Source organism: Oncorhynchus nerka, linkage group LG9b, assembly GCF_034236695.1.
Source record: "Oncorhynchus nerka isolate Pitt River linkage group LG9b, Oner_Uvic_2.0, whole genome shotgun sequence".
NCBI classification, from domain to species: domain Eukaryota; kingdom Metazoa; phylum Chordata; class Actinopteri; order Salmoniformes; family Salmonidae; genus Oncorhynchus; species Oncorhynchus nerka.
Genome location: NC_088424.1, coordinates 13,867,389 through 13,879,536, shown reverse-complemented (window position 1 = coordinate 13,879,536; position 12,148 = coordinate 13,867,389). Strand labels below are relative to the sequence as shown.

Here is a 12,148-nt window from a genome sequence, read left to right as displayed (position 1 = left end):
GAACACCGACTGGGAGCCAGGCCTACTCGCCCAACATGGAAGCAAACCCCCGCAGAAAATCTTCCCAGAAGAGTGGAGGCTGTTAAACCAGTAAAGGGGGGAGCAACTCCATATTAATGCCCAGGATTTTGGAATGAGATGGGTGACAAGCAGGTGTCCACAAACTTTTGGTCATGTAGTGTATCATGCTTCTGACCCGATCCTATTTAGAAATATTGATGTTGGTTTAAAAAGCTTGATTGATTGTTTTTCATTTAATTTGATTAAAAACCAAACCATCCATGAGTTTATGGTGAGAACGTAGGCTACATGGCTCGAATGCAAACAATTTCGTCTGCTATTTCTATAGAAGTGCAAATATGACCGGTAAGAGGGTTTCATTATGTTTATAAAACATTAGCCTACATTTCCGAGCAGTTATAACGGTGAGTATTGGATTTCTTTATATTGGATCTTTATCCAGCTCCTGTGAAAATGTTTGATAAAACCCCGACAGTCTAAATTGCCTTGTCTGTATTATACGAAGTTGCCTCGTCTGTACTATACTCCAACAGGGAGCAATTATGGTGCCTGTAACTGTATATAGACAGCCTATTTAAAGTTATTATTTCATTTTTCTTCGAATTATATAGAATTTGATATAGAATCATACACTGTCTTTTATATTGAATTGTATCTTGCTTATTGACTACGTTTGGCATGTCCATGTCCAGACTGCAATTTTACGGTATGCCTAGCCCCCATATCAGTGCAAATGCTATAGCCTATATACAATTACAACAATATGGACTGCAAACACGTTCAACATATTTTGCAAATGGCAGGCTATTTACCGAAATAGGCTATAGAGAGCAATACTAATGACTTATTTTTGTAGGCACTAACTCAGCCATGGTTCGTTGAACAAAGCCTATGGAAAAATTGAGTTTTTGTAGGGTTAAACACCAAAAAGAAGGTCTGTGATAAACACAGGATTAGGAGATCTTATACATTTTTTTTCTCAATTAGATTATCTTCATCAGCTAATGTCACTTTTTGAGATTGTTGAAGGATGTATCATTTAAAAAGCCTAACGCACATGAAGGCTTCATAATTCATAAAGGTAATGTTAACAGACTGATATTATCTCATGGAACAAAACATATCAAATCATATCAAATCAAATTGTATTTGTCACATGCGCTGAATACAACAGATGTAGGGCTTACTGTGAAATGTTTACTTAATTGTAAAGCCAACAATGCAGTTCATGAAATAGAGTTAAAATATTTTCTAAACAAACTAATGTAATTTTTTAAATCAAAAGTAACACAATAAGATTACATAACAATAATGAGGCTATATACAGGGGGTACCGGTACCGAGTCAATTTGCGGGCGTACAGTTTAGTCAAGGTAATTTGTACATGTAGGTAGAGGTAAAGTGACTATGCATAGATAATAAACAGCGAGTAGCAGCACTGTAAAAACAAAGGGGCGGCCATTTGATTAATTGTTCAGCAGTCTTATGGTTTGGTGGTAGAAGCTGTTAAGGAGCCTTTTGGACCTAGACTTGGCACTCCGGTACCGCTTACTGTGCAGTAGCAGAGAGAACAGTCTATGACTTGGGTGACTAGATTTTTAGACAATTTGTTGGGCCTTCCTCTGACACCGCCTAGTATATAGGTCCTGGATTGCAGGAAGCTTGGCTCCAGTGATGTATTGGGCAGTACGCACTACCCTCTGTAGCGCCTTACGGTTGGATGCTGAGCAGTTGCCATACCAGGCGGTGATGCAAACAGTCAGGATGCTCTCGATGATGCAGCTGTAGAACTTTTTGAGGATCTGGGGACCCATGCAAAATATGTTCTGTCTCCTGAGGGAGAAAAGGTGTTGGCAGCCCTCTTCACGACTGTCTTGGTATGTTTGGACCATGACAGCTCGTTGGTGATGTGGACGCCAAGGCACTTGAAACTATCGACCCGCTCCACTACAGCCCCGGTGATGTAACCGGGGGCCTGTTCGGCTGTAGTCCATGATCATCCCGTCTTGCTCACATTGAGGGAGAGGTTGTTGTCCTGGCACCACACTGCCAGGTCTCTGACCTCCTCCCTATAGGCTGTCTCATCGCTGTTGGTGATCAAGCCTTACACTGTTGTGTTGTCAGCAAACTTAATGATGGTGTTGGAGTCGTGCTTGGCCACAGAGTCGTGGGTGAACAGGGAGTACAGGAGGGGATTAAGCACGCACCCCTGAGGTGCCCAGATGTTGAGGATCAGAGTGGCAGATGTGTTGTTGCCTACCCTTACCACCTGGGGGTGGCCTGTCATGAAGTGCAGGATCCAGTTGCAGAAGGAGGTGTTTAGTCACAGGGACCTTAGCTTATTGGTGAGCTTTGTGGGCACTATGGTGTTGAACGCTGAGCTGTAGTCAATGAACAGCATTCTCACATAGGTGTTCCCTGGTGGGAAAGGGTAGTGTGGAGTGCGATTGAGATTGCATCATCTGTGGATCTGTTGGGGCGGTATGCAAATTGGAGTGGGTCTAGGGTTTCCGGGATGATAGTGTTCATGTGAGCCATGACCAGCCTTTCAAAGCACTTCATGGCTACTGACGTGAGTGCTACAGGACAGTAGTCATTTAGGCAGTTTACCTTCGCATTCTTGGGCACAGGGACTATGGTGGTCTGCTTGAAACATGTAGGTATTACAGATTTGGCCAGGGAGAGGTTGAAAATGTCAGTGAAGACACTTGCCAGTTGGTCTGCGCATGCTCTGCGTACATGCCCCAGTAATCCGACAGGCCCTGCGTCCTTGTGAATTTTGACCTGTTTAAATGTCTTGCTCACATCGCCTACGAAAGCGTGATCACACAGTCATCCGGAACAGCTGGTGCTCTCATGCATGCTTCAGTGTTGCTTGCAAAATGTCTCTGTACTTGCTTCTTGTCTCCCAGCGTCTGTCCTTGCACTCTCAAACATTTACAGATGGACTATTGAGAGCATCCTGTTGGGATGTATCACCGCCTGGTACAGCAACTGCACCGTCCACAACCGTAGGGCTCTCCAGAGGGTGATGCGGTCTGTCCAAAGCATCACAGGGGGCTTACCTGCCCTCCAGGACACCTACAGCCCCCGATGTCACAGGAAGGCAAAAAGATCATCAAAAACAACAACCACCCGGACCCTGCTATCATCCAGAAGGCAAGGTCTGTACAGGTGCATCAAAGCTGGGACCAAGAGACTAAAAACAGCCATCAGACTGTTAAATAGCCATGGTACCCTATATAGACTTGAAATCACTGGCCACTTTAAAAATGGAACACTAATCACTTTAATAATGTTTACATATTTTGCATTACTCATCTCATGTGTATATACTGTATTCTATCCTATTCTACTGTTTCTATGCCGCTCTGACTTTGCTCGTCAAATATTTAAATATTCTTAATTCCATTCCTTTAATTTAGATGTGTGTGTATTGTGTCTATTGTTGTGATATTGTTAGATATTACTTGTTAGATATTACGGCACCGTTGGAGCTAAAAACACAAGCATTCCGCTACACCCGCAATAACATCTGCTAAACACATGTATGTGACAAAAATATATATATTTGATTTTGATTTGAAACTAAATTCTAGTCTGGTATCCATTTAAAAAAAATGTATTTCACAGAATGTAATTTTCTACAATATTAATATGTCTGTCACACAACAACAACAGTATCCCATACACCCATCTCAATAACCCAATTAAAAAAATACGCAAGTAAAAAGTACAGCAGACACATTTTATCATAACAGTAGCCTATTGGGCACACAAAGGCACATGCCTCCACTAAGGTGCGCTATTCACATACATCCCCTCTCTTGATGACGCTCCGTGCTATAAACAGTGCTGACGCTGAGCTGCGTCCTTGCATCTCTAGGGAAACGCTAGGAGAGAGGAGGAATCCTATAAACTTGGAGCCAAATACGCGACTGTTCATTCACATCCAAGCCATCGAACCTCTACACATTAGACAATTCCATCGTTCAAAGTGAAATGGCAAGAAAATCGGACGTCCCTTCCCCTTATTACGGTGAGTAGCCTAGCCTAATTTAAGTCACGTGTTTCACAGTGATGGGGTCTGTTATTGAATATGGCACGTTCATTGCGCATGTAGCATGGGTCAGAAATTGGACCATCAGCCTACCTACCGGCACATTATATTTAGGATATCGGGCATAAGGTGAAATTGAGTTCTCAAAATATTGTCAAAGCAACAGGGAAAGGGATTTTAAGTCGTATTTTTGTCTCAGGTTCCTTATGGTATTATTTTGACCACTAATTATTGAGCATGTTCTTGTGCCTCCATGAGCGCAAGTAACCCTACCCTATTACATCGAAATACATTGATTAGGAAATGTTTGTCTCTGTCATTAATAATGCTAAAGCTATAACATAACAACAGCCCTGCGTGAAATCCTCAACTTGGCATCAACTGGCTTTGCTATTTTGGTATGCTTTTCGATTCGAAGCCCGGAGGTTAACCAATGTTACGAGCCGCTCGCCTGAATATCGTCGGGGATGCAACTTTGTTGTTAGTAAGGGCATCATGTGCTGCTCGCGCACAGGGCACATCTCGGCGCCGAAGATATCGAGGATGGCAACTGTAGGGTTTCCACTAGACAACACAGCCACAAAGTCAAACTCGCTTTTTAGGGTTAGGCACAAGGTTAGCAGTGTGGTTAGGGTTAAGTTTAAAATAAAAATGTAATAAGATAAATTGTAGAAAATGACGGGGTTAAACCATAATTATTACTTTGTGGCTGTGCTAACTAGTGACGATCCAACTGTAGGCTACTGCAGCCTCGTCTGACGGTGAACTATAACCGAACTCTCTGAATTTAACACTATTCATCATTCTTTAGGCTACTTTTATAGGCTATAGTCTATATTTGAGTTTATAACTAGATGACTCACATCCTTGCATTGTTGGCCTTTGCCAATCTATACTCAGGCAAGTGTGCAGAGCATTTGAAGATGATGAAAGAAAGGTTTTCGTTTATATTCCACATTTAAATGACCCTATCAATTTTCTGAAGCTTTTCACAAACACCATTCTTAGGTAACTTATGGTTTTCAAGGTCATTAAGCTGCTATTGTAGCCTATATTGTCAACCTGGATTCAGAGATAGGTGTAACATAGTAAATGAAAGTCCAGGACACTCAAATTAGTATGATATGTTACATATGGTATGTTATGTATTAATTTGTGGGTGTCCATCATGCATTTCTTGTGATATGTTATGAATTACAATTCATTTGATAAGTTACAAATTAGGAAAAGGAAAGGAAAGGCAAAGGGGATACCTCACCGGCCAGTTTATTAGATACACCACCCGGTTCACGAAAATGGATTGCTCCTACATCGAGACATTCAGTTACCGTTCAAAAGAACGTTAGAAGAATTGGCAAAATGAGTGACTTAAGCGACTTTGAGTGTGGAATGATCGGTGCCAGGCACGCTGGATCAGAAGTATCTCAGAAACGGCCACCCACCTGGGCCTTTCACGCAAGACAGTGTCTAGGGTTTCCCCAAAAATGGTGCGACAAAAAAAAAACATCCAGTCAGCAGCAGTTCTGTGGGCGAAAGCAGCTTGTTGATGAGAGAGGTTGTAGGAGAATGTCAAGAATCATGCTAACAGGCGGGCCACAAACAGACAAATAACGGCGCAGTACAACAGTGGTGTGCAGAACAACATCTCATCTGTTAGTGAGCATTTCTCCTTTGTCACGGTAATCCATCCATCTGACAGGTATGGCATATCAAGAAGCTGATTAAACAGCATGGTCATTACACAGGTGCACCTCGTGCTGGGACAATAAAAGGTCACTCAAAAATGTGCAATTTTGTCACACAACACAATGCCACAGATGTCTCAAGTTTTGAGGGGCCGCGCTATTGACATGCTGACTGCAGGAATGTCCACCAGAGCTGTTGTCAGATAATTGAATGTTCATTTCTCTACCATACCATGGCAGTACGTCCAATCGGCGTCACAACCGCAGACCACATGAAACCATGCCAGCTCAGGACTTTCATGTCCGGCATCTTCACCCGAGTGATTGTCAGAATCATATAAGCAATCGTATAGGGCGGAATCCTAACTTGATATGCCCAGATAACTCCTCTCCCATTGATATCAATGCACTGCAGTTCTGCATCATAACCGAAATCCGTATGCAAATACTCACCTTCAATGTGCTCTTCACAAAAGAATCCCTGTTTCAACTGTACCATTCTGATGGCTGACAGCGTGTATGGCGTCGTGGGCGAGCGGTTTGCTGATGTCAACTTGTGAACAGAATGCCCCATGGTGGCGGTGGGGTTATGGTATGGGCAGGCATAAGCTACAAACAATTGCATTTTATTGATGGCAATTTGAATGCACAGTTATACCGTGACGAGCTTGTAAATTAGGGCCTAATTAATTAATTTAAATTGAATGATTTAAGAAATATGAACTATAACTTAGTCAAATCTTTACATTTTTTATGTTGCGTTTATATTTGTTTTCAGTGTAGATACAATGTAGCTAAACGGTAGTAAGTAGTAACACACAACCTTTGGGTTGTTGGACATTTGCATTATATGCCTACCCATCCATCCCGATCAACCACCCCGACCAACAATCCACCTTTAGTTTTTGCTTTAAGTAACCTTCTGTCTTATGTAACCATACCAAACGTAACTTATCATACTAATTTTAGCATCATGGATTTTCATTTACTATGTTACGCCTAGTCTATGAGACCAGGCTGATATGGTTGCTGTGTTGTTCATAATTGTCATTTGCTTTTTCTCTGAGACATAGCTTCAGGATATTTCTCTCTGCACTGCGGAATACCTTGCTCTCTGTGACAAAGTAGATTGGTACTGGAGTGCCAGCTGGATACAGGAACGTGCACTGTTTTGGAATGCAATATGATTGTGCTCAATGAAGAGAATCTGACATCTGTCAACTATTGTCAGGTATGCATGTGTGTAGTCTGCCATTTGAATGAGAGGGTTGGATGTGCACCAGACCAGTATAAACCAGTATTATGTTCACTGGCCTGAATGCCTTATTCCTAAGCAGAGTGGAGAAAGGATTTTCTCTCACTTGAACAATCCATTGTTGGAGGCATTGAAGCAGTGCTGGTATGGGATGTGTGAATGAGTACTGGGATGTACGATGCTATTAAAATTAGTGAATAATGGGCCTTAAGTCATTTTCACACATTTACATGGAGTGTTAAGCACTGCTACTCTTACTGAGTCAAAGTCAAGCTGTTCGCTGACAGTGATTTCGGCAGTTTTCCATTTCCAAAACATGGCTCTTGCCCTTTAAGTTTTAGCTAACCTTGCCTGAGACCTGAATCCTCCCAGTGTCAAAGCTTTAGTTCAGCGAGCTAACACAGTCTCAAGTTGCACAGATACCAGGGTTTAGTATCAGGTTGGTTACACTAAAACTCCCAAGGACAGACATCACTGGCTTGTGTCTCTCTTCCTAGGTGGCTACAGTGTAGGGCCAGAGGCAGAGAGTGGGCCAGTGTGCCTTTGTAGTTGGAGAAGTTTCTTTCCTCTGTACTAAGGCTTATGAATAATGAAGCAGGTTCCCCGTGTTGTCTCTGCTGCGTCCTTCTGATCCAGAGATGTGGTTCTAATCTGTTGGTTACCTCCCTCGAGCTGCCTGGGAACGGTGTTTGTGTGTGTGTGTCTACACAGTTTGACAGTCCTCCGAATGGGTGCTGCTGTATACGGTAGCTGTGTGGCTCCTTATGATTTTTAAAGGGGCCCATTTCCTCTGAACATATTTTTGCTGTATGCTTTTGCTTCCCCGTGAATGTCTCACTTCAATCTTCTTACAGTTTTTCTCTAACATAATGTTTCTCTAACTTTTTTCCTTCTATTTGCTGATTAGCAGCAGTGGTGGAAAAAGTACTAAATTGTCATACTTGAGTAAAAGTAACGATACCTTAAGTAAAAGTCACCCAGTAAAATACTACTTGTGTAAAAGTCTAAAAGTATTTGGTTTTAAAAATACTTAACTATCAAAAGAAAAATGTAATTGCTTAAATTGACTTAAGAATCAAAAGTAAAAGTATGAATAATTTAAAATTCCTTATATTAAGCAAACCAGACAGCACAACTTTTTTTTCTTCTTCTATTGAAGACTAGCCAGGGGCACACTCAAACACTCTACAAACAAAGCATTTGTGTTTAGTGAGCCTGCCTGATCAGATGCAGTAGGGATGACCAGGGATGTTCTGTTGATAAGTGTGAATTGGACAATTTTCCTGTAAAAATGTAATAAGTACTTTTGGGTGTCAGGAAAAATGTATGGAGTAAAAAGTGCATTCTTTTCTTTCGGGAATGTAGTGAAGTAAAAGTAAAAGTTGCCTAAAGTATAAATAGTAAAGTACACATACCCCCCCAAAAATGCTTAACTAGTACTTTAAAGTATTTTTACTTAAGTACTTTACACCACTGATTGGCAGTGTGAAATGAAGATAACTATGACCCATGAGAAATTTTCTGAACAGAAACATTTGTTTAAAAATAAAGGCTCAATTCCAGTAAGAGGACGCTGCATATTGCAAAAGAAGATATACTAAATACATTAAAAACCAACTAAAAGGCCAAACAAATCCATACAAATATACACTTTTGCAGACCATATCAACTGCCTGAGTACTGTGTTATAGTAGCTGTAATATGACTGCTGTTTGTGTGCAGGCTTTGCATCATTCCAGAAGTGTTTTTTAAAGACAACCTCGAACATTAAACTCAAAAGCTGTGAGGCACAGATTCTGTTTCTATCAGCCAGCGTACCAGGAAAAGCTGTTCAAATTCAGTGTCCTTCAGCTAGCCATGGTCCCAGATCTGTTTGTGCCATCCTGTCAACTCCTATGGTCCTTATCATGGCAAACAGTGCCAAAAAGATCTGGGACCAGGCTTTGTTGAGGCTTGGGAAGCCTCTGCTCTGAACACTCTTGGTTATTCATGTATGGCACAGCAAGGTTGTGTTCACTCCCCTCATAAATCATTTTGGATGATTTTGCCACAAGTAACATGACTCAAGTAAGGTCGGATATGTGTATTTGGATGTGGGGCAGTATTGTGCTTGTAAACCTTTCACTAAACACCTATTTTAGGTGAGGATAGAGCAGGGGTGTCAATTTGTCAAACATATGGCCCGGGTTAAATCCGGTCCACGGGTGGTTTGAGTAAAACATTATTATGATTTTATTTTTTCTTTGGGTGGGAGAAACAAAGTCAATATACTTTAAAATGACTAAAACCAAATTGAAACTGTGTAGAAATTATAATGGACCTAGTTTCTTGACTGTTTCTAGCTCGCTAATAATCACCAAAGTGGAAGCTAAGACAGTCAGGGAGCATAGAAAATTCCCCAAACTATTTTTGAGCAAATTTTGACAGCCAGGTAATGTAACTAATTTTCAGTGCGGCCCTCCGGACCTCGTTAAAAACTGAATGAGGCCCCTGGGCCAAAATGAGTTTGACACCCCTGGGCTAGCATAAAATTCTTAAATTATTTAGTGTTACAAATTTAGGACTTGAGATTGAAATTTTAATGTGGTGACATCAATAATAGATTTTCTGTTCCACACCTTTTTGAAACGTCTGTGGAGTAAAGGATGATCCATCGCTACCATATAACCTCAAATAGGTGGAAGTCATCTTGACAAAATGTGTCAACACACGGGAATGGGAAATGGTTTATGAAATATAAACCGGACCCAAACCGCTTGTCCTTGTGAATATAACTGTACAATATACATTGGTTTGTTTGCATTGGTGCCCTCTTTTCTTTTACAACTGTCAAGTGACAGTTGTCGGTTGTCGTTACACATTTATTTGTCTTTACCTTGTGAGGTATCTGTCGGGAATGAAGCTCTATGCGATTATAGCAGACAATACCAAGATAACAGACCTCTAACTGATGTATGTTATTGGCTGTGTGGTAATGAATCGATCAGGGCATATCAGTATGACGTGTAGACTATTCAGTAATTGGTTGTACTAATAGGATTTTTATCATCGGATTGATAAAGAGCTGCAAGCTGTTACTCCCTGTGAAAACCGAGATAAAATCTGTACCGTTCATCCTCACTCCCTAAACCAAAGGGATTTACCGAGCCCCCAGGTAAAAGCGATCTCACTCCCAAAAACTTCCTAAAACCTAAAAAGTGCTTTGTCAGCATCGTTTAAGTCTCTTGCTCCACTCTTGTCAGCTCCACTCCTAATAGTGTCTCATGTCTTCAGACACAAGTCTCAGTAGTCCGGTACCAGTCTGTTTGTGCCTCAGCCAACTTGTTGGGGCTTTGCCACGCATGGTTGGCTTTGTCAATGGGAAGGCAATGATGTGGCTACAGACAGTCAGACACCCAGGCTATTCAGACATACTGAGAGAGCAGAGCAGGAAGAGTATGATGCTTTGCACAGGAAGGGAGTGAGTGATGGTGTAGGTCGGATATGTGTATTTGGATGTGGGGCAGCAAGGGATCATCTTTGGAACATCATTTTTAGTACAGGAGGTGGGAAAGTATTCAGAGGTATGGTTTGTGAAGAAGGGTTGTGTGTTAAGGGTTTGGGCTGTATGTGTGCATGTGTGTGTGTGTGTGTGTGTGAGTGAGTGAGTGAGTGAGACACCTTCTCCCAGATTATGTGACTGCCGGAGGAGGGAGTAAGACAGGACGGGCAGGATTATCTCTGGGTGACAGACCGGGAAAGCAGCCCGTTCACTGTGTTTGAGGACAGATAAGGCCAGCAAATAAACATCAGCACACACATCACACACACACACACACACACACACACACACACACACAGTATGGACAACACCAAACCAATAGCCTCCAAACAATTCTGGTCCCTAAATACATTACCACTATTCATCAAAATGGATGTGAGCTGTTGCTGAAGCAATTTGCTTTATTGCTATTTTTCCCATTACACTGTATACTTGACTTGTCTCTCTGAGAGGTGTAATTTGGAAGCCCTCACTGAGGATGCTCTCTGTTGTTGGGGTTTGTCTCCTACTGCCTCTGTCCCCTCTGGGCTCATTGACATGGTCACCAGGGACGGGACTGTATCTGGGAGTTAGAAATGACTCAGCTCATCTACACAGGGAATATGCATGAACTGAATAGCTACAGTAACTCTATAATATGCAATGTCCATGCAAAGTTACATAGAAAATGGTAGTGTCCTCAAATGACTATTCCTCTACTCTATTTTGGAAAACATAGTGCTCTGTATGGGGAAAAGGGTGTCATTTGACACAAATCAGTAGAGTGTAAGACTGAACTTTCCCATGGTTCACATCTTCTCTTTAAAGGTCCTCAACAACAGTCTTTAATTTATAGCTGAATTGTTGTGTTTGCTTCGTAGTTGGATGCTTTTGTCGTTCTGGACTGGACCGCTGTGACTGCTTCATCATCTTGTGTACATGCTGGAAGACTCCCTGTAGGATTGACTCAGAGTAAACAACAATCTGTTTCAAACAACAGTCTGTTTGATAAACTTCCCTTTGGAGAGTAACTAGGAGGTACTTTATCTTACTGCGAGGTAAACACAAGTGCAATGGATGGGAGAGGCACTGCTGAGAAGGTTGAAACTTGGGTTAGCTTTGTGTAGACTAGACTAGGGAATGAGCTGGTCTTTTTTGAGTGTTTGTCTAATTTTGTGAGACTTGGTGCTTGAGGAGAACTTGGTGCTTGTGCGAGTGACAGTTGAAGTATATACCATGCTGTGTATCTTCCGTGGTGTGTATGTTTGTGCATACTGTAAATGCACACACGCGTTCCCTTAAATCTCTTTATCTTCTGATGTCAAATGAGTTAATATGATGAGAAATGAAGGTCATCTTCGTAGACTTGCACTGCCGCGAGCAACATTTTCCATCTTATCTTTGTCCTTGGCTACTGTAAGAATCTAAGAAATTCCAAATCAGTTATGTCGTGGAGTGGGCTCCAGATTCTCCCCCTGCTGTGAGGATCTTTGAAATGACAATTCCCACTGGCGTTCAGATACTAATTGGGAGTGTCAAGCTCAGCGTTGACTCCATTAACACTCTGTACACGCCATTAGCTGTCTTGTTTGCTGGATTTCACAGGG

At 41.8% G+C, this 12,148-nt stretch overlaps 1 protein-coding gene across 2 annotated transcripts in view; it reads left to right on the top strand.

The window, feature by feature from the left end:
- The first annotated feature begins 3,906 nt into the window (after nucleotides 1-3,906).
- The window catches only part of LOC115114828 (choline transporter-like protein 5-A), a 106,597-nt gene continuing 98,355 nt past the window's right edge, over nucleotides 3,907-12,148 (top strand). For both annotated transcript variants that reach the window (XM_065013349.1, XM_065013350.1), the window contains exon 1: nucleotides 3,907-4,060. In XM_065013349.1, coding sequence (XP_064869421.1) covers nucleotides 4,024-4,060 — 37 coding nt within the window. In that variant the 5' untranslated portion in view covers nucleotides 3,907-4,023. The remainder of the gene's footprint in view (nucleotides 4,061-12,148) is intronic.